Source organism: Syngnathus floridae, chromosome 21, assembly GCF_059516105.1.
Source record: "Syngnathus floridae isolate MCC-2025c chromosome 21, RoL_Sflo_1.0, whole genome shotgun sequence".
Classification (NCBI taxonomy): domain Eukaryota; kingdom Metazoa; phylum Chordata; class Actinopteri; order Syngnathiformes; family Syngnathidae; genus Syngnathus; species Syngnathus floridae.
The window spans coordinates 1903378-1925000 of NC_142433.1; the positions used below are offsets into that span (position 1 = coordinate 1903378).

Sequence of the window (21623 nt, forward strand, 5' to 3'; positions counted from 1 at the left end):
GTGCAAGCATTCTTAATATGCAACAAATTGGATCTTTCAGCTGGCGGCGGGTTTTGAAGCTTCGTATTCAAGCAACTGGAGGCGATTAAGCATCTGTTGGCGAGCCGCCCGGCGCCGAGATCATCTCGGCTCACTTCTAAAAGAAAAAAAAAAAGAAAGGACATGTCATTTTAGAGAAAAGATAATGATGCTAAGATAATCACTACCAGATATACATAATTAATTGATTATTTTAATAATTCAAAAGTTATTCGAAGCTGTTCCCACTATAATGCAGTGCACAGTTAGCTGTCTGTATCATGGCTTGTCAGGATTTGGCTTCCTCTGAGTTGATTTGATTTTAGTCTGCGCTACCTTGACTTGGGAGTTTAATTTATTCCGTGACCTAGCTTCTAATTCAATTTAGTAGTATATCAAATCAATTTTTGCCATTGACATGGATTGAGACGTCATTAATCCGTTCTAGTCCCTTCCAAAAAATCGAAATTATTTTTCCTTGCACGATACTTTCTGTTAATAACTTTAGTAAGATTTTTTTTATTATTATTTCTTTTTATTGTGTATAAATAAATAATTGTTGCGTTCTTCCAAACTAATGCTATTCCCCTAATGAGGCTGAGGTCTTATCATTTGGTTTCTCTTGTGGTTAGAGCAAATTGCCCTCCCTCCTCCCATTTTGTACCAGTTGGCACTATTAGCCAACAATCAATCCCACACGATCGGCTGAATGGTCAACGGTTTGCTCTCGTCCCCATCCCAAGCTGGTGGCAAATCGCTAAATGAGTCATGCTGAACCGAGGATTGCTTTTGTTGCATACTCCTGAGTAAAATAAAAAGGTCAGCTAACACCTCCAGGGGTGAGTGGTGCTTTTCTTTCAGCCACCACAAGGCCTCAAGGACAAACACAGCAAAAGAGCTATTGTCACACAGCCCCGAAAAAAGGAAGCCAAGTAAAACAAGGCCGACATCTTATTTTCGGAGTCAACAGAGTATGAGAAAGCAATGAGGAAAGGAGCTGTGGGAGGCAGGAAGAAGGTAAAGCCAAGGTGGATTTACACAGCATGATGGCTCAACCTATTTTAGTCTTCCACCTGGACCTTACACATTCAAAAATGTCATTTCTCTCAATTTGTCTTTTAATGGATGAAACACACACTTTTTTGTGTAGCTTGGGTCCGTTCACCACTTTGTCAAGTGCGCACAACGGTGTGCATGAAGGTGTAAATGAGGGTGGGTTGTTATCACGCGCTGTCACGTCCCCGCTCTTCATTAGCGCTAAAGAACAAATGAGGCACTATTCCGTTGGTTGTGTAAATCGCCGCAGTGCTGAACGGCTGCCGGGTGCGTCAGACTGCTGCGCCAGCCGCTCCTGTAACCTTCACTTGGTATCGATTCATGGCTAAAGATTTTCTGTTTTTCTTCTCACTTAATCCTTCACCCCCTGAGTTTATGATGAAAATCGTGGGTTCATGATGTGGCGGGCCGGATCTGGCTCCCCGGGCCTTGAGTTTGACACCGACGGGCTCTCAAGGCGAACATCTTGCACACACACAGCGCGTGGTGGAAGCAGGTGTCACTCTCAGCTCATTACGCCTGGCAGGGCCGAGCACCCTGTTTGGTGAGCAATAAGACACACCTCAGCGGAGAGACGAGGGTGGGAAGAAGCGTCACTCACCCACCCCCTCCCCTCCCAACCCCCCTGCTTTTGGAGATAGAGGGATTGAGCAATGCGCCGGGAGGTGGAAGCGAGCATGTTGTCGGGAGATATGAAAAGGAGTCAAATGAGTGGAATGAATGGAGGTGGCGAGGTATTTCACTTCATTCCAATTGGGTCATCCTTTCAAGAATGCATCATGTGCGGTCAAATGGTCTTAGCGATGATGCTTAGCGTGTCTGCCTCGTAGTCAACATGTCCTTGTGAAGCATGTTCCCCCCCAGGCTCGCATGGATTTCCTCCAGATTCCCGCCCACGTTCCTGAAACATAAATGTCAAGACTCAAAAGTGTCCATTAGCGCTCGTTTTTATTTCAACGCGCCTCGCAACGAGCCCGGTGACGATTTAGCCACCGCAAGCTCAACGCAGAAAATCGAATAGTACGATTTAACCTTTTGACCTCTGTGTTGTGTCTCTGCAGGTATGACTACAAAGAGATGCTCCACAACTCCACCTTCTGCTTGGTACCCCGAGGCAGAAGGCTGGGCTCCTTTCGCTTTCTGGAAGCCCTGCAGGTAAACATTCCCACACACACTCACACCACACACACACACAGGAGAAAGCATGCTGTGATTCATACCCACAAGCCACGTGAATAGCAATTTTCTCTTTCACTGGTAACATTGGTAATTGTTTCACTTTGATTGGTGGACCAATGGAAAAAAATGTTATCCCCCTATTAATACTAGCATCTTATAGAGACTTTTCATTCACACATTATTTGTTATCATTATTTTTTGTGTGTGTGTTTTGCGAGCACACTTTCAACATATATGCCACAAGGCTGTTCAAGCACAATGCCTGCTGTAAATGATCTGAAGTAAAAAAAGCATATGAAGTGATAAATTGCATCATGGCTTTTCCAGCTTCCTCCATTTGTAGGACTTGTACATTACTGCTGCACTGTCCTTTACCTCATCTAACCATAAGCACCTCATAAATACACTCATCTGCAATAGTCACACGGCACCACTGTGTATTTTTAAACACGCTTGACTTTCACTATTTGACTCACTGGATGCATCGACTTACTGTTTAGACGAGGGAGAGGGAAGAAAGAGGATTCGCAGGCTGTCTTCGAAGGGCAAAGCAATTCTTACCAGAGGCAAACTGTGTGCGCGCCCATGTGTGTGTGTACACGCGAATATGTGTGAAGCGGATGACCGCCGAGCCCGAGGGCCAGTTGCGGTCGAGGTGACACCTTTACGTCCCGGGAGCGACAGGGTCGTCATGACGTCAGACTCGCAAACACCATTGCACACACACACCAGCTGCTCCCGTGTCTCCATCCCAGGGCCGCAACTCTTCCCAAAGGTCACATTCAGCCTCATCACAACTTTTCTTTTTTAATTAAACAATCAAAATAGAATTATTGATATTGCTGAGTCTGACGGCTTGCAGGCGCCACTTTCATTTGCATGCTGCTGAGATGCACAACTCGGACAAAAGTAGTACAGCGCCGTGCCGTTACTTTTAATAGACTAAAAATAGAAGCTAGGTTGGGGTTTTTCATGATGTATGGAGAAAGAGGGGAAGCGAGGAAGGGAGAGAGGAGATAAGATTGATGATGTGTGTCTCAATACTTTTGTCTATACAATATTGATGCAGTTAGCTTGGGCAGCCTCCATTTTTTCTCATTACAAACAATCAATAGGAATCCAAATTGATATATCGAGTGTCCTTTTTTTTCGGTCAAATCCTAAAACCGTTGCCCCGTTATTCGGCACGCCGACAGGATCCAGGTCATTTTTTGCATTTACTTGCACTCGCAGTCATCATTCTTTGTTTCCAGTAGCAACACAATAGCGGTTTTCTTTCCGTGCTGGCGCGCCGTGTAGCGTACACAACATTAATTCTCCTCTCGGGAGCACATATTGACCCAGCAACAACACCTGGATCTGTAAACTACTGTTTGTTAACCTGCTCCACATTTGGCATTTATAAGGCCGGGTGATGTGTTGATGCGGCTTTTACGAGCTTGTTTTTGTGTCTCCCATGTGACTCAAGAATCGTGTCATATAGCTAGGAACACACAGAGATTGTTAGTTATCGTAACGTAATCGGCAATGTTTACGCGGTTGGGTTTACGTGGCGAAAGTGAAATCACAGCAAACTACAAGAACAACGAACGTAGTGTCGAATTAATTTCAAAACTGATCTGATCATAATAATCAATATGGCCCAAGTCGTCGTGTTTTTGCAGGAGGCATATCCTGTCTGACTCTGCATGTGTGTGTGTCTGTCAGGCGGCGTGCGTGCCGGTGATGCTTAGTAACGGCTGGGAGCTGCCTTTCTCAGAGATCATCAACTGGAATACGGCAGCAGTCATCGGTGACGAGAGGCTCCTGCTGCAGGTAAATCAGCCGCAAACGGTACCGGCGAGACAAACGGCAGCACTCCCAGCTCTGAAATAAAACTGCCTATGACTTGCAAAGTGCTGAACGGTGCAGCAGGCTCTTTCTTCCTTTGAATTGATTGCACTATTGTTGTTTTCTTCAAGGCGCTTGTCTACCCCAAACTCAATTGGGGCAACGATAGCAAGTCCTAGAAATATCACTCAAGTCTCACTTTTTCTTACACCAGAGGGCAAGTAAATAGAATGAGCAAGTCGATAGAACTGTATAATATTCATGAGTGCGGGGGGGGAGAAAAAGAAAGTAATTATATGCCAATTAAGTCTGAAATTTGAATTAAGTGCCGAGTAACATTGTTTGACATTGAGTCTTTCGGCAATAGAGGAAACTAATCTGAGCTCATTATCCCGTCCGGCATCTCACTAGAATCCTATTTGGAGTCTTTTAAATACTATAGGATTACTCACTATATGTAATGACTGTCAAAGAAAATTTAAAATGACCAAACAACTTTGTCTTGAGAAATAGCATAGATGGGATAACAAATAGTACATCCGTGGCAATGTTGTAACGCAAATCAATTTCGAGCACAAAGGGTGCGGCAACACATGTAAACCGACAATTTATCAATGCTGATTTTCTTTATCCTCTAAAAACAACTTTTGTCCTATACTGAGGTAATCAGTCATGCGAAACTCTTTGTTTAGCTGCTTATACTGCCCCTCCGGTGGCTGAGTGATGCACAGCAGAAGGCGCCGCAATGAAGAACAAAATCGAATTGACATATTATTACTTTGGTGTAAATTGGCAATATTTCTTTCGCAGGTTCCTACCACGGTGCGTTCCATCCACCAGGATAAGATCCTGTCGCTTAGACAGCAGACGCAGTTCCTGTGGGAGGCCTACTTTTCCTCAGTGGAAAAAATAGTGCTGACCACACTGGAGGTGAGGAGCCAACACATGCACCCATCCGCACCCCTCATCATCAATCACCCTCTCAGGGGCCGCGGTGTCACCGCACATTCGATCAAATCTGGCTTTCGTTCCGCGTTGTCTGGTCGGCGTCGTGCCGCGAGCGAGCCAAGCGGCGGGGGACGCTGTCATTTATAGACAGCACTTAAACCTAAAGCACATGTTCGGAAAGCAGCGTGAAGCTCACACTGGAATCCCTTTTCATTAAAAATAATCTCAATAAAGAATCCGTTATTCTGTAGCTTGATGAAAAATAAAAAAATAAAAAACGTGACTCACCGTAGAGGTTGTAGTGAAGTACTCATCCATTGATTCCTGTGCTCTTCACAACATTAGTGGTGCTTGTAGTCAAAGTGGTTGAAACAGCATCAGTGATAGCTGGAGCTGAAAGAGGCTCTGTCTCAACGGGCAGGTTTACATAAACAGCCATGGCCACACTCTTGACCTTTCACCTCCGTGAAACAATCGTGGTTTTGAAATGAGTTCCTTATAGAATCATCCATTCATAATTCTGCTAAAGGGTGTATTGTATTACAAGCACATGTGGTGAATGTACCCTGCACACCTGCTTCACTTGAAAGTTATATAATTAAATAAAAAAATATATATAAATATATATATATATATAATATAAAATATCTATAAAAAATAATAAGTACGTTTTCATTAAATATAATGACTATTTTTTTTCTACCGGTACATGGTCATGATAGAAATAATTATTCATGTCAAAAGGAAGAAATGTTGAAAGTCTAAAAGCCTTGTCATGTACGAAAGTAATTTCCAAAGAGTGTCACATCAGTCACAGCAACATAATTGTCGGTCACGCAAAGTGAAAGTACGTGGCTCCAAGTGTGTCCAACTTTTGCGATCATAATAGTGCACCGACTATTTGCAGGTCTGCTTTGGAATTCTTCGTTCTGTTATTCGGACTTTTTTTCCTCTCCACAATCCCTAAAAACATGCAGTTGAAGTTCCCTTCCACTGACCTCATATTTTATTCAACAGTAACCCAGTTCATGAAGTTTGTGACCGGAACATCTTCATCAAATTTGTTTACCGAGAACCGGATAAAGGCTGCGCTTAATAATCCTTCCTCTCGTCGACTTCCTCTCCCGCTCATAAGAAAATATCACAGGTTTAATTTCCCCCTCGTACCGAGTCACGCGGGAATGCCATTTTGTTGCCTCTGCAGCTTTTCCGCACTCTCAATCTGTCATGGCCACAGCACGGAGATCCCGTTTGATGTCGTCTATCTCCACGTCGTAGCTTTATTGTTCGCTAGCACGCTTCACGGCGAGGCGTGATTGTCGCACGCACACACACGCGGTCGAAAGCACATCTCCATATGTCAAGGTTTGTCAGCTCAGATCCACCACCCAGGCACAACCTTGCCGTTGTCACTCTGCGCTAAAAAGCAAGGTGACTCAGCGTATGCCAGCGTTCGGAATGCGGCTCGGCCTTAATCCTGACTGACTGTCCTGTAAAAAGTAGGAGGCGAGCGAGGTGAGCGGGGCAAGAGCGGGGCCGAGAAGGGCTGACATATGTAAATGGCGTTGCCGTGGCAGCCCCGCAGATAACAAGCGACATGGTTAATTCATCCCGTCGACCCGACGACCGGCCACGCTGAATCCAAATCTCCTTAAGGGCCGCTACACATCGAGCCAACCTGACTAAACGGTCACGTTGATCGCTGTATCGCGTTCGATTCGAATCGAATCAAAGCATATATCGAACTTCAATGCACTTTTCGTGACCCGTCCAGCCCCTGAAGTGCAGCGACAGGATCGTCCCCCCCTTTTCATGCAGTGTTTCCCGCAACCAATCAGACATCTCGCCACCAATCTCAAGGTCAAGACAGTCAAATGTGAGTTGCTGGTACGTCTATTAAAGGCCACCTATTAAAGGGCAACTCACCGCGCACTTCCCGAGAAGCAGGATTTATCTGTCATGCTCTAATTGGTTGATTGTGGCTGTTGGGAGGTGAGATTGAGTCGTCCATCACGTCGCGACTAAGGTTCTGCTGACGGGGGAGGAGCGGCAGTCAAGCGAGCCAAATTGCCCGTCGTAAGGTGGAAAGGCTGTGGCTTTTTTAGGTGGCAGTCAGTGTTTTGAGAGATAAGTCAATGGCCGCCGCGTTAATCTTTCCGGCGAAAGCAAATGAAACCGAGCTCGGGGGGTGTTAAAAAAAGCTCAGCCCTTGCATTTTTTCCTGCCCCTCACTATGAAGAATCTTTATGTTGCTTTGTCAATATTATCACGGTGGGGCCCTTCCAGCTATCATAATAACTTTTTTTTTTTTTTACTTTACACATTCCAAATAGCTATCAGCTGCTCAGCCGTCGCTACAAATCACCGGATTCTCCTCTGAGTTACCAAGCCAGCAGCCATCACCTCCCCTTTTCAATAGCGGCCATAAAGCACGGCCCCTAAACCTGCGCCTGTTTTACTGAAGCAATTTAGCTTGGCTCAAGGGCAAGGTAGCAATATCTCTGTTCTCTCCCCGCCTGTTCGGCAAAGGCCGAGGCCGCCGCCGCCGCCGCGGGGAGACGGCCGAGAGAGCAGTGGCCATTCTGCTGTCTGACTCTCTGAGTGACTGCTCCATTTGGATTCAGAAAGGATTCAGGCGGCCCTGACTGACTTCCTGCTTAGATGCAACTGATGATATTGTTACTGGAACGCCGTACCGTGCGAGTGTGCGATGTGGCAGATGCATTCTGGAGCCATTAAAAGCAAGTGCAATTCTGCGCGTCGACTAAAAAGCCGTTGACGCCATCGAGAGCCGCTGCTGAAGCAATAAGAAAAAGAAGAAACCTGATTGCTTTGCAAGCCTCGTTCAAATATTCACTTTTTTTTTAAAGTACTTTGAAAATAATGGTTGCATAGGATCCAATGTTCTGTCAAACTATGTCATTCCCATCATGTATGAGTGGAAATAAAAAATGCTCTCCTGCCATTTGAAATGCCATCCCTCAAGTCCACAGGGGTCCTTCCATTTTATTCTGAAACAATGCTAATGTATTCACATTGAACACAGCCGCCAAGCCCTTCAACTTGGAAGCACCTTAACGTCGTCAATTAAAGATGAACACCTTATTAGGAGCCTCGTATGTGATGTTTGCCCTGCTCTGGTTGTTTTCCCAGATCATCCAAGATCGCCTTTTGGAGCACAGTTCCAGGAGCACCCTGATGTGGAACACTCACCCCGGGGGGCTCTTTGCTCTCTCGCAGTACTCCAGCTACCTAGGAGACTTCCCCTTCTTCTACGCCACATTTGGTCAGTAGCATGCATTCAATTTGTCTTTTAACATCGCCCTGGATTGTTAGCGTGTACGAAAAGGCGGCGAAGTGAATTTATTTTCCTCAGCTTGTCCGAGCAGTAGAAATATACGGCCTTTCGTCTTGATCGACTGCCCCCGTTGAGCGTAGCGAGCGGAGGAACGGCCCTTTGACGAATGGTTGTATTTGTCCTGCTGACTCACTGGCCTCTCCATCATCGCTTTTGAGTCAGCACTCGGCGCCGCCGTTGCGGTTCAGTAGCGCCGAGTTATCACCCCCGCGACCCGAGGACCTCTCGGGGGGCCGCCCCCTCCTCGCGTCTTCACTCCATCATTCCTCCACGCACACATTCATCAATACGGCCGGCTTTGACGAATAAGAGGGAGATTTACTCCGCTTTGCAGTCAAATAGACAGAAGGAATATCGTATAAACGTCCATATTGGAAAATCACAAACTAGTCAAGTAGTCGGTATTAAAAGGCTGAATCAAACTGGCTGGTGATGATGCAGTAATCATTCAGCTGGCGAGATGTGCTGATTCCGTAATGTGGAGGGTGGGATGAAAGCCAGAGAATGGAGCGCGCCACGCCAAAGACAGCATCCAAGCATTAGAACAGCCTGCACTTGTGTCATTCCGCTCCAGTTTTGTCCCCCACCACCCCGATATGAATCATGTTTGTCGGTCTCCCGGCTCCGTTCAGATGGCTTTTTGAAACGACACTAATGGCTAGCAGTTGGTCGGCGGCGTTTCACCCATTTGCCTGATTTCATTTTTTAAGTCTGTCACGTTACGTTTCAGGTATTAAACCGTCTCCAAAGTTCACAGCTGTCATCCACGCCGTGTCAAATCTGGTCTCCCAGTCCCAGCCCATCCTCAAGCTGCTGATGGCCGTGGCCAAGTCCCAGTACTGTGCACAGGTGAAACATGTGTGTGTGTGTGTTTGTGTTAACGCTGATGGATTGAACCTGAACAGCGTTTTGTAGCTGTGGCGCATTTGTCTCCATGGCAGCCGAGCCCCCTTTCAGCACGGCATCGTGTATTGATTCCTGGGCTCGCTCCTTAACAGCATGGGAAATGAAATGGAATTTGCTCCCCAATGGCTGCATGTGTGTGTATGTGTGTGTGTGTCTCCCTTTTTTATTTGCTGTGCAAGTTTCTCAAAGAAAGTGAGTTTCAGTGGAAGTGTGTTGGTGCAGGATGGTTTGTAGTGAGAAAAAACAGAGATGCAATGAAATGATCAGTCTATTTTTTTTTTGCCTAAGAGTTTTGATTGACACTTTCAGAAGACGCTGGAATGTTCATGGTGCTTATTTTACAAATAGAAAAACTAATAGCAGATTTTTAGTTCAAATGAGTCATCAATTCATCTATTTTCCTGTGCATTTTTCTTCGTATCCTTCACTAAAAATTGTGAAGGCTATCAAAATCACTTAATCAACTTTAGTACATTGTGGTAAGGTTAGTCAAAGACGAGGTCAAGTTGTACTAGCGTTTGCTCCTTGACTGACACATAATTATCATTCGGTAGGATGAATTGGCAGAAGATAAATTAGCTTTTTCAAAGGTTGAATTGTGGGTTGCTGCTATATATTTTTATTATTTGTACAAAGCTGCCACAGATTTAAGCATCCTGACTTTTTACTCCGTGGGAGAAAAATAATCATCCTAATCATATGACGTCTGTTTTTGTCTATTAAATATTCTGCAAACATTTGACCTTTTTTTTTTTTGCTCACCAACGCATTGGCAAAACAGCGAAAGGAAATACTGCTTAAAAATGTTCAGGCCGTGCATGCAGAATGAAGAACCAGGTACACAGCCCACTACTGCCGGGCTCCGAGTAGATGAGGATATAAATAAATGAATGCAGGAGAGGGACTGGGAATAACAGTGAGGGTAAAAAAGAAATCTAAATTTGATGCGATGACGGAATAAAAAAAAAAAAGCTTTTGAACACACTTTGGCAGTTTTTGACATGGTGAACCTTCTGCGGAGAAAGACAGATTTCTTGCAGCCTTGATAGCGATTCCGTTTTTTTTGCCCGCGGTCATTGCCGTGCACACACATCCACGCACGCACGCACGCAGTCTTGCATCCACAATCACACCATCGGCAGGCACCCTGAGAGAGCTGGCGAAGATGCCATCTGTCCTCCTAATAGAGCCGAAATAGAACCCGGTAACGCATTTTAGGACGTCGCCAGCATCGCCCAATGACGCCATATTGCAGTCTATCTTGCTGCATGGAAGTAGTGGAAAACATGTCGAGAAAATCTCCAGTTAGCTCGAATTTGTTTGGAGTGGGAGCATCGCGAACGCCAGTTTATATCCAAATAAAACAAGATAAGAGGAGGCTGAGCTATGAGAACGTACCAGCGTGTGTCACATGGTGCAAGTTTCCCAACAAGCATGGATGAACATTTCCATGACCCCAAACCTGACCCCAGAAAGTCATTTCCTTGTGTGCAAAAAAAAAAAGCAAGACATCTTTTGTGTACAAAAAAATCTTTTGGCTCTTTAACATTCAACCAGGAATGTTGTTTTTAATGTATTTTGTTTTTCCTAGATCATTGTCCTGTGGAACTGTGACAAGCCGCTCCCTGCCAAGCACCGCTGGCCCTCCACCTCCGTACCTGTTATCGTCATAGAAGGCGAGAACAAGGTGAGGTTTTTTTTTTTTTTTTTTAATGACTTCAAATCATGGCCCTTGCAATATGCAGATTTTCACACAGTATATTGTTTTAGACTTCATCCAGTTGGAGAGCGTTTGGGAGTTAATGAGTTTCAATTTGTGCTGCGCTAAAGAACAATTTGGGTGCTTTTAATTAAAACTCTGTAATAGGCCAAAATAGACTGCAACAAAATAGTATTGTGTGTAAAAGGAGGTGGTTGTCATGTCAGCATCGCTCATGCGGCGGTTTACCGACCTTATGGTTTACCTCCCTCTGTGGCTCCGAGTGGGCTGTCAGTCATAACGTGAAAGTATGTTTGTTGACCGATGTGTGTGTGTGTCGGGGGGGGGGACCTGTGTTACGCTGCGGTTGCGGCTGGTTGTGTTTACTGTGTGCTACCATGAGAGAGAGAGGAGAGATGATATATTTCCCTTGCCCTATGCAAACTAATTGAGATGACATTTCACATTGAAAAAAAAGAACTCTTAAGTTTAGCAAATGTGTCCTTTTGTTTTTGTTGAGCTTTCACTGAAACTAAACAAAGCAACACTAAATATGAACGAAGTGAATTTAAAAAAAACAAAAGTCAAAATGAAATAAAACGGCAAACTATTATAAGCAGCTTGCAATTTGCACTCAACGTTTCCAAGTGTGAATTAGTAATGCAGGAAGTGAAGCAAAACAACAAAAAAAAACTCAGTTTATTGTCTTTAATGGCACATTTTCTCCAAATGACTGTGCACAGCTGTTACAAAAAGCTGTCTGGCCTTTGGCTTCATATTTATGACGCTAACGATTGTTTCCTCCCCCGTAGGAACAAACCGGCTCGACAAATAGAATTTGCAATGCGCTGTTTTTATGGGATTAACATCAATCCCGTCTCCATCTTCTCCTTGGCCGCAAGTCCGCTTAATGACCGCTTACCTCGTGACAATCCCAACGGACATTTACCGACCTCATCGGTGGTCCTTTATTTATTTTTTTCGTCCGAGCCAGCCTTTTCTGTACTTTCAAAAAAAACGCTCAGAGGCAGATTCTTGCTGTAAGAGCGAGCTCACATTCCGGGAAGCCCCAGGCTAATATGTCGCTCTTCTAATGTTACAAACCACCTGGGGTTTGGAAACGCTCGCCTCTCATCCTCTCCCTTTTCTTTTGTTATTCTGCCACTCCGTTGGTCTCGCTGTCATTACACACACACTTGCACACACTCCCTCCTGTGCTACTAGTCCACTCAACTTTGTCTGGCTGTCTGGAGAAGTAGCCATCCTGGAGAGGGGTGATGGCTTTGTTTTGTTTCTCTTATCGTGCCCGCAGGAGATAGCAGGCGTAATGATGACACAGCGAAGCCTCATTTGAAGTGAGTGGGAGGGAACACTTCTCCTGTCTCCTCTCCATCCTCACTGTCTCTTTCGCCCTCTGACGACAAGGGCCGCAAGGCAAACACTCGTATGAAGTGTGTGAAATCAGTGCTGGGGCGATTACGGGAGGGGGGAAAAAAAAAAAATCATATTTCCACTTTTACAAAATGAACCTATTGTTAAGTATTAAGACAGCTGGTCAAAACAAGCTAGAAAAAGAAACATTTGATGTAGTTCATCTTTTGTGCTCTTTGTACGATTCAATGGAAAATTGCAAATTGCTCCCTCAATGTTAAAAGCATCCAAATTGGCTTTGTATTGAGAATAATTTCTCAGAATTTTTTTTTTCCGCAAAAATTAATGCCTTCAAAAGGAACAAACTAAACACATTATTTACGACATTTCTGCTTGTGCTTGCCTGCTCACAAATTCTACACAAAATAATTGTAAAACTGAAAATAACAAAGCAAAAAATGAGTTAATGAAGTTTCCAACAAAACCCTGTCACCCTCCTCCAGGTGTTTTGAAAAATAAAAAGTCAAATGACATTGAACTGCAAGAGCAAATGGTGTTTTAAGAGGTGCACAGCCAACAATTGCAAGATTCCTTGGGTTTTAGTTTAAATCGTGTTTAGTTAAATATGCGTGCCCATCACGGTGCTGCATTTCTGAGATGTCTCTTTTTTGTGTGGGAGGGAGGCTGACCACACACACACACACACACACAGAGGGAGGGAGTCTGCTGCGCTCCCATCTGGGTGCTTTTCAGCCAGGCTGATCCAAACCACCCACAAGGCTCCATCACTTTCATCATACAGTATATATAAAGTATTGGATTATGGAAGTCTGATCAGCACTCCATCATCGTCGTCGTTGTTATTGTTGTCAGTAGAGCAAAAAATATCTGCTTAGTGATGTCACAACTTGTGTCCTCCAGAGTCATTGAAACAGCTGATTGATTTCAGTGGGTTGAATAAAAAGAGCACTAATCCTGGATGATCTATCGAAATGGTTGACCTTATTTTGCCCCGCGTCTCACTTTGCAGGTGATGAGCAGCCGCTTCCTCCCTTACGAGGCCATCGTGACCGATGCCGTCCTCAGCTTGGATGAAGACACGGTGTTGTCCACCACGGAGGTGTGTTGACGTCTTGCAAATGATTTCCGATCAGGCAACCGAAGGTCACAGTGGCCTTCTCGGTTTTCTTCTTGTTTTCCAGTTTTAGAAGGAGTTAGATGTAGGAAGTCAATTTTATGCTGAGGATTTAGATGGTCAAGTTTCCGAATAGTCCAATGATGCGTGATGGGATGAATCAATATGCAAGAAGAACCATCTGGTCAATCGAATCTTGCATAGGTCACATCAGCTCATACGACCTTGAATAACAAATGATGTCTTTGTTGTCATTCAAATGACCTTTTCAATGTTCCAAGGAAAAAATGCCATCCTTTTACGTTATCGTTTTTTTTTTTAGAATGTGTTGACAAAATTGACACGGAGTTCTTATCATACATTTATAATGTCATCTGTGGTTTGTCTCCAGGTGGACTTTGCCTTCACCGTGTGGCAGAGTTTTCCCGAGCGAATAGTTGGCTATCCGGCGCGTAGCCATTTCTGGGACGGCAACAAGGAGCGGTGGGGTTACACCTCCAAGTGGACCAATGACTACTCCATGGTGCTGACGGGCGCCGCCATCTACCACAGGTAGCGTTAAGTGTCATTATGGTGACCTCATTATGACGGGGAAAAAAAATCATTTGATGGACGAGTATGGTTCCTGTCATGTCTTGCAGGTATTACCACTACCTGTACACCAACTACCTGCCCTCCAGTCTCAAGACCATGGTGGATCAGCTGGCCAACTGCGAAGACATCCTGATGAACTTCCTGGTTTCTGCCATCACCAAGCTCCCACCCATCAAAGTCACACAGAAGAAACAGTACAAGGAAACAATGATGGGACAGGTGAGGCGGCAACATCTACAGGTTTTTTGTGGCAGCTCTTAGAAAGCTGTTCAAATAACTCACAAATGCTGCTATCAAATAAGAGCACGTCTGTTCAAATGGAACTTGACCCGTTAAGATGTTTTGGATTGAAAGAGCTTTTGATTTCAGCAAATACAAACTGGGAACGCTGAAACACTGCTGTGCATGTGAATGTTTTTATTAAACGCATGTTGAGCTGAATATTAATTTCAATTTCATTTCCCCCAAAGTCTTCAAGGGCATCTCGCTGGGCCGACCCGGACCACTTCGCTCAGCGGCAGACGTGCATGAACAAGTTTGCCAGCTGGTTTGGCACCATGCCGCTGGTCCGATCCCAGATGAGACTGGATCCGGTCCTGTTCAAGGACCAGGTGTCCATCCTTCGCAAGAAATACAAGGACATCGAGAGGCTCTGACAGGACCGGCACCCCCTCGGGGGGGACCCTACCCTGGGGGGAGGCGTGAGGGCGGGGGACGATGACGCCGTGCCGCCGTGTTGCTGAACAAATGTTTGGGAGTTCAGAAGAAGAAAATGAAAGGAGACACAAAACAGTGGTTTGGATAGAATATTTTTTTGGCGGATCCCTACAAGGTGACTCCGAGCAATCCGTATGGCATCGGGGCGCGATTGCTGGACTTGTTGGTACCCGAACCCGACCCCCAACACTGCTTTATCGCCTGATTTGATTTTTGTACAAATCAGCTGCTGTCTCTGAAAGGGTTGGCATACTTTTTAATTTTTCATTTTAAGGACAGTGAGGTCAGTATATCCTGATCAGATTAAAAAAAAAAAAAAATCATGTTTCCTCATGTTCGCCACTATTGAAAGCCTGAAATCTCATATCCTGCTCTCAGTCCTGTGGGGTTTATTTTTTGGGTTGTTTTTTTTTACTAATGTGTTTCATTCCGAGAATCCTGTCCCCAATCGTAAGTTGAGCCGAGTACATTTTCCCCCCCGTCCTTTGCAGATGAGCAAAATGAACATTTTGTGATGAAATGAAGCAAATGCTGGATGTTCTGACCCAAATTGCCATTTCATCCTGCTTCGTTGGCCTCGAGTGTAACTTGCTTGCCGGCCTTTTTAGTCCTTTAGCCATCACCGTCATTTCCTGGGTGTGCCATTTTTTGGACATCAGGTCTGCCTTTAGAATTATTTATTGCACATTTTCGCCACCTGTATTAGTTTGTGACACCTAGTTGCCCCTTTAAAATGCCCCCTCTGTCCAGCCATAGTTCATATGTATATTTCTATACGTATGTGTATTGCATTCATCCACACAATGCTGTCATGTTAACATCAAACAGTTTGCACCTTAATTGGCAGCCGGTCTTTCCAGCGACAAGATCAGAAGACCGCTCGGACATTTTGAATGAAAGAAATGTGCTTTTCGTGGCCTTTCTGTCAGGCAAAGCTGTGACTCACTGTCATTGTTATTTTGGAATATGCAACAGTGCCATATATAGCGTGATATCGGAAATGTCACATCAAATGCAAAGGGAAATGGGAGCTTTTCTTATTTGAAGTCATGGGAAAAAACACATTCAATGGGTCAGCAATCATCATTATTGTAATGGGTTGAAAAGTATGGGGCGGCACTTAAAAATGAAACCATAACTTTATTCTAACACTAATATGAGTTTGTTTTTTTTCGGTGTGGATATCCAAACAAATCAACTGCATATCATGAAAGAAGCCCTGTTTTTGTTGTTTGTTTTTTCAAATTGTTTTTCCCCCCTCTTGTCCTGTTGCTTTTAACGTGTGATTTGTTTTGTCGCAAAAGTGTTCATGAACAGCACTTTTTAGCATCTGTTCCCCATTGTCTTAAATCAACATTGAGCCTTTCTTCAAATGCCTGATTGTTCATCACAAAAATTTGCATATTCCACAGCTTTGCCAACAATTCCCTGCACTGTACATGAACATATTTATTTTTCTGTTAACGGGACTGTTTAGGTGTTACGTTCAGATGATCCTGCATTGTTAAGGGGAGTTAAAGTATTTATTCAGTTTTATGTTCTCACGTCGATAAGACCGCCCAGCTTTGGTTTGTTTTGTTTGTTTTGCCTGGGAAACATCCATGGGAGTCCCGCTCGTACATTTGTCAGAGGTTTTTAACTTTGACGATCACATACGCCATTGATCTAAAATTGGATCGGGGCGCGCCATCTTGGCTCTCGGCGGGAGTCAAATTGTAAAAGCAGCTGCAGCAGATGGAAACATTCAGAAACATCAAAGTTTGTGCACGTGGCACGTTTGCCTCATTGTCGACTTCTTTTGTTTTTCTTTTACTTTGGGTGTCCAGAAATCAAAAGAATAATGTGCCAGACTATTGGCGTTTATCTTCATTTGTGCCTTTTTTTTTTTTTTTGTCAACGTGAGTTCTTGCACTGCCGAGGAGCGTTTGTTGTCATGTCAACACAACACAAGCAACCACCCACCCATCTTTGTGTTTGCACACCATGACGCAACCATGTTTTGGATTATTTATCATCGCAGCCGTGATCACGTGATTTAGCTGATGTGTGAGGTCAAAGCGTGTGGCTGTCCTGATGCCTTCTCCTCTCCCCACCTCCTACTATGTAAAGACTTTTATAGAGGTTACAAATGAGATAGACAAATGATGATTTTGTAAGGATGATTTATAATAAAATAAACTCATTTGACGATACCTGCATCATTCGCCTGACTTGGAGTGAGAGAGAGAGAGAGTGAGAGAGAGAGCGAGAGAGAGAGAGAGAGAGAGAGAGAGAGAGAGAGAGAGACTTACTATATACATGGTCATTTAATTCATAAAAAATATTTAATTCGAAAAGCCTAGCTTTAAACCCTACTTTGAATCCAGGTTGAAACCCTAACCCTAGCTTTATACCCTACTTTGAAACCCTAACTCCAGTATGAAACCCTACCCTATAGCTTTAAGCCCTACTTTGAAATCCTAACTCCAGTATGAAACGCTGGGTTTGTAGCTTTGCCTAATATTTTAGCTGGAGAAGTCTTCCTGGGGGAAGACATGAACATTTGCACCAAATGTTGGACTCAAGTGGGATGTTCTAACTCCTAAACCCATACTGGTTTATAATAATAATAATATTATTATTATTATATTTATATTTATATTTATTATATTTAATAAACATTAAAACCTGTTAAAACTTGTCATGTGTTTTATTCCTTGTTTTTATTTTTTTCGGCATGAAAACAAAAATCTGCTTTAACTTTAACTGCTTTATATGACAATATGTATGTGTTTTACGTTATGTAATGTGTTGGTGTCCCCAAAATAAAGGAGATTTGGTCATATTGATAGGGTATCCATCCAAACATGTTCCGTGTTCAAAGCTTCAACGGATAGTCCGAAGCAACCCTTTCCACAGTAGTCACCATGACAGGCGACCACCTGGTGGCGTCAGTGTGCCGAGCGCCGTTGGACGATCAGGAGAAGAAGATTTGAATTGACGGATGTGACGTCAGGCCTTTAGGTAAATTGAAGACAGGTGTGCTCAAGGGAGTTATCATATGCAGGTGCCACCGAGCGCGTGGCGGCGGACGGTTTCTCAGGTAAGCTGGCATGCTAGCAAATGTTTGTCGTCTCCTGCCGTTTTTCACGACGGACGCCGTGTTTGTTGCACGATTTTCGCGCTCAAGTGGAGTTCTCAAATGCAGGTGCCACCGAGCGCGTGGCATTTTCTCAGGTAAGGGAGCAAACGTTTGTCGTTTCTTGCCGTCGCTCACGACGGACGCCATGTTTGTTTGTTGGAGGATTTTTCACACAATTTAGCCCGTGAGCAAATGTTTGCAGTTCCTTACGATGCCATTTTTTATTTCTTGCAGGATTTTCACTGTCTAAGGAGTGCTTGGGGTTTGGGCACGGCACGGCACGCCACAATCGACTTTGCGTCGCGTTGTTGCGCATTTTGGTCGTTTTGCCGCTCCGGCATTTCAAATGTCTTTCGTGGGTTTTTTTTTGTTTTTAATGCTGGCCAGCATTTTACAATTCGTTTGTTTGTTGAAGGTTCGTAAATGACGCCGCCGATAAGCGCATGTTTGTCTGACTATAGGAAATGTTAGTTTGACTCTAGTTAACTGAACACATTTTTATTCTTTCATATCATGCGTGTGCCATTTCCGTATAATGCAAACTGATAAATGTAACGAATTTGTTACGTTATGTCCAAATCAGAGCAAATCCATTCCAAGATGGCGCCCGCTCGTTCCGTTGCGCAACAAACATTTGCGCGAGTTATTTTCTCTCGTTTTGGACGCCGCCAACCTGGATCATCTGTCCAATGTGAGGTGAGTTGATGAATGAATAAATTAAAATATGAATTATAATACTGAATAATTTACTACAACATAATGATTAGATATTTTTCAACTGCAAAACTACTTAGTATGTATAAAATTAAAATATCTATTTTTGTTGCAATAATTTTGTTTGTCTTTTGTAGCACTAGAAAAGGCTGCCCAGCCAGCATCCTTCTATACAAAGCAAGCAGGAGGCTCATGAGGAGCTATTTCAGTGATGCTGAGGACACTGAGGAAGAGTAGTCCTAAATCAGGTGAAAACGTGTTTTTGTCAAGTTTCAGCTTCCCAACACACAATGGTTGTCGAGTTTTAGCTTCCCAGCACACAATTAACGGCTGTCTGTGTGTTATTGTAGGCTGCAAGAGGAGCCGAATGGGAAAAGTATAATTCCATATGAAAAGGCACAATGGCCTATCCAAAGGAGCAATGGCCTATCCAAAGGAGCAATGGCCTATCTAAAGGAGCCATGGCCTATCTAAAGGAGCCATGGCCTATCCAAAGGAGCCATGGCCTATCCAAAGGAGCCATGGCCTATCCAAAGGAGCCATGGCCTATCCAAAGGAGCCATGGCCTATCCAAAGGAGCCATGGCCTATCCAAAGGAGCCATGGCCTATCCAAAGGAGCCATGGCCTATCCAAAGGAGCCATGGCCTATCCAAAGGAGCCATGGCCTATCCAAAGGAGCCATGGCCTATCCAAAGGAGCCATGGCCTATCCAAAGGAGCCATGGCCTATCCAAAGGAGCCATGGCCTATCCAAAGGAGCCATGGCCTATCCAAAGGAGCCATGGCCTATCCAAAGGAGCCATGGCCTATCCAAAGGAGCCATGGCCTATCCAAAGGAGCCATGGCCTATCCAAAGGAGCCAATGACCTGTCCAAAGGAGCAATGCTATATCAAGTCAAGAATCAAGCAGTGCGCTGCAAAAGGCAACGTGTGCCGATTATGTGCCCAGGATGGGGCAGAGTGGTTGCCTTTGGTTATGGGTGCACGACGGAAAGCTTGCAGGTGTGGCCAGTGTTTGGGGCTCTGATGGTTGGTCATGCTTAAGAGGTTGTGGCTTATCTGGATCTAGCGGTGTCTTGTCCTTGGTTGCTATTGATGGCTCACTTGGGGGAGGATGTGGTGACTTGGATGGAGACAAAACTGAACTTTGACACGGAGCCCAATGTCCAATCTTGCCATATGACTTGTACCATTTTGTGTCTTTTTCTAACCTGCCGCTGTCGTACTCGCTGCGTTCTTTGTTCTCCCCCATCGGTGTAGGGCGGCGTTGGAGCGAGCCGATCCCGACTGTCCAATTTTGATATTTGACTTGTGACGTTTTCTTTTTCTAACCTACCACTGTTGCACTTCATCTAACCCTAACCTACCACTGTGGTACTTGCTTTCTTGGTTCTCCCCTAGGTGTTGGAGCGAGACAGTCACATTGTCTCTTTTTCTAACCTACCACTGTCGTGCTTGATCTAAGCTGTGTGTCCTTTGTTCTCTAGGTGTAGGGGGCGGTGTTTGGGCGAGCCGGTCCACGAGGAAGACCTAATGATGCGAGCAGCTCATTGCATGTTCTGCCATTTGCAGGCGGGACGCAAAAATGGGGGCGCACGGCCCGATCCGACGCGGCGACGGTCTCCAAAAGCAGCGAGTCGCTGTGATCAAGTAAGCAAGTGACCGACAACTTGGGGTGCTCCTTGAGTTTCTAACATTTGTTTGTTTCTGCAGATGGCGACCGGGACGTGACACAATCTGATCAGAGGTGGACTGACTGCTGTGGCATTGATCTGAAGTTGCCGAGTTCTGAGGGGGACCCGCTTCCCTGGAGGCGTCGACCTGCGCAGCGTCAACGTGTGAAAGGGATTTTTTTTTAATATATAAATTACACCAGCGGTGTCCCAATGTCTGCTTGAGGGCTGCATACTGAAACAAATTCAGAATTCTTTGACACAAATTCATGAAATCAATCACGAAATGTTGCCATTGGTATTTTGTGCTACAAAGCAGTGTTGTGTTCATTCGTATAGTGTTGATCAAGTTGCCCCAAGGCTGCCATTAGGACACCAATGGTGACGTGTGTAGGGCTGCACGTGTATTGGAAAACTGCCATATGGTGGTCTAGGTTATTGACATGCACTTTAAGAAAGTAAAGATTTTTTTTTTCATGTGGCAAATGAAACATGTTTTCTTGCCTAACTATTTGTAATGAGTTAAGACGATAAGTCATCGATATAAGTTCAAGTTAACTCATCTAACTGATCTGATTGCGATCAAATTTGCACAACTTTCCTCAATGCAGTGGTCTGGCCCAATACTGCCTTATCATTGATTTTCCAAAATGTTGTGCAGCCCTCATTGAGTGCCAAGCGCAAGCGACCGCGCAGCAACGGCAAGCGACCGCGCAGCGACGGCAAGCGCAAGCGACCGCGCAGCGACGGCAAGCGCAAGCGACCGCGCAGCGACGGCAAGCGCAAGCGACCGCGCAGCGACGGCAAGCGCAAGCGACCGCAAGCGACCGCGCAGCGACGGCAAGCGCAAGCGACCGCGCAGCGACGGCAAGCGCAAGCGACGGCAAGCGCAAGCGACGGCAAGCGCAAGCGACGGCAAGCGCAAGCGACGGCAAGCGCAAGCGAGACTTTTGTGCTTGTCTTGCAAGGTGGAAGAGACCATGTATGAAACGAAGAGCCGGTGGACGGAGGCCACCAGACCCGTGATTGGTGAGCGGGGTGCAAAGAAAGGACTCACCCAAAGAAAGCAGTCGCCAAGTGTTGAAGAGGAGCCTGATGCATGACTGGCCAAGGCTGGCCAGAGGCGGTGACATGGCAATCCAATCTGCAAGCGTAGTGTACACACTTGTTGGTTTTAATTTGATTTCCTTATTTTTCTGCCGTTCAGGGTTGCCGGGGCGGCGGATGGGACGAGCGCCAGCCTGCACCCAGAGGGACTGGGCTGCACCCACAAGACCAGGGAGGGGGCAGGTAATGAGTACGTT

General features: G+C 45.0%; 1 protein-coding gene and 1 long non-coding RNA gene across 5 annotated transcripts in view; both read left to right on the forward strand.

The window, feature by feature from the left end:
- Positions 1 to 17003, forward strand: part of ext1b (exostosin glycosyltransferase 1b) — a 55742-nt gene extending 38739 nt beyond the window's left edge. The window contains exons 2-11 of the mRNA XM_088364910.1: positions 2136 to 2229; positions 3961 to 4068; positions 4894 to 5013; positions 8185 to 8317; positions 9120 to 9238; positions 10887 to 10982; positions 13396 to 13485; positions 13892 to 14052; positions 14142 to 14313; positions 14565 to 17003. Coding sequence (XP_088221036.1) covers positions 2136 to 2229; positions 3961 to 4068; positions 4894 to 5013; positions 8185 to 8317; positions 9120 to 9238; positions 10887 to 10982; positions 13396 to 13485; positions 13892 to 14052; positions 14142 to 14313; positions 14565 to 14750 — 1279 coding nt within the window. The 3' untranslated portion in view covers positions 14751 to 17003. The remainder of the gene's footprint in view (positions 1 to 2135; positions 2230 to 3960; positions 4069 to 4893; positions 5014 to 8184; positions 8318 to 9119; positions 9239 to 10886; positions 10983 to 13395; positions 13486 to 13891; positions 14053 to 14141; positions 14314 to 14564) is intronic.
- Positions 17004 to 17829: 826 nt separating this feature from the next.
- Positions 17830 to 21623, forward strand: part of LOC148379738 (uncharacterized) — a 4642-nt gene continuing 848 nt past the window's right edge. Inside the window, exons 1-3 of one of the 4 annotated variants that reach the window (XR_015855212.1) lie at positions 17830 to 18027; positions 20134 to 20296; positions 20360 to 21609. This is a non-coding gene — a long non-coding RNA (uncharacterized LOC148379738). Of the gene's footprint in view, positions 18028 to 19295; positions 20297 to 20359; positions 21610 to 21623 lie in introns of those variants that run through there. The other 3 variants (XR_015855211.1, XR_015855213.1, XR_015855210.1) reach the window with 3 other exon arrangements.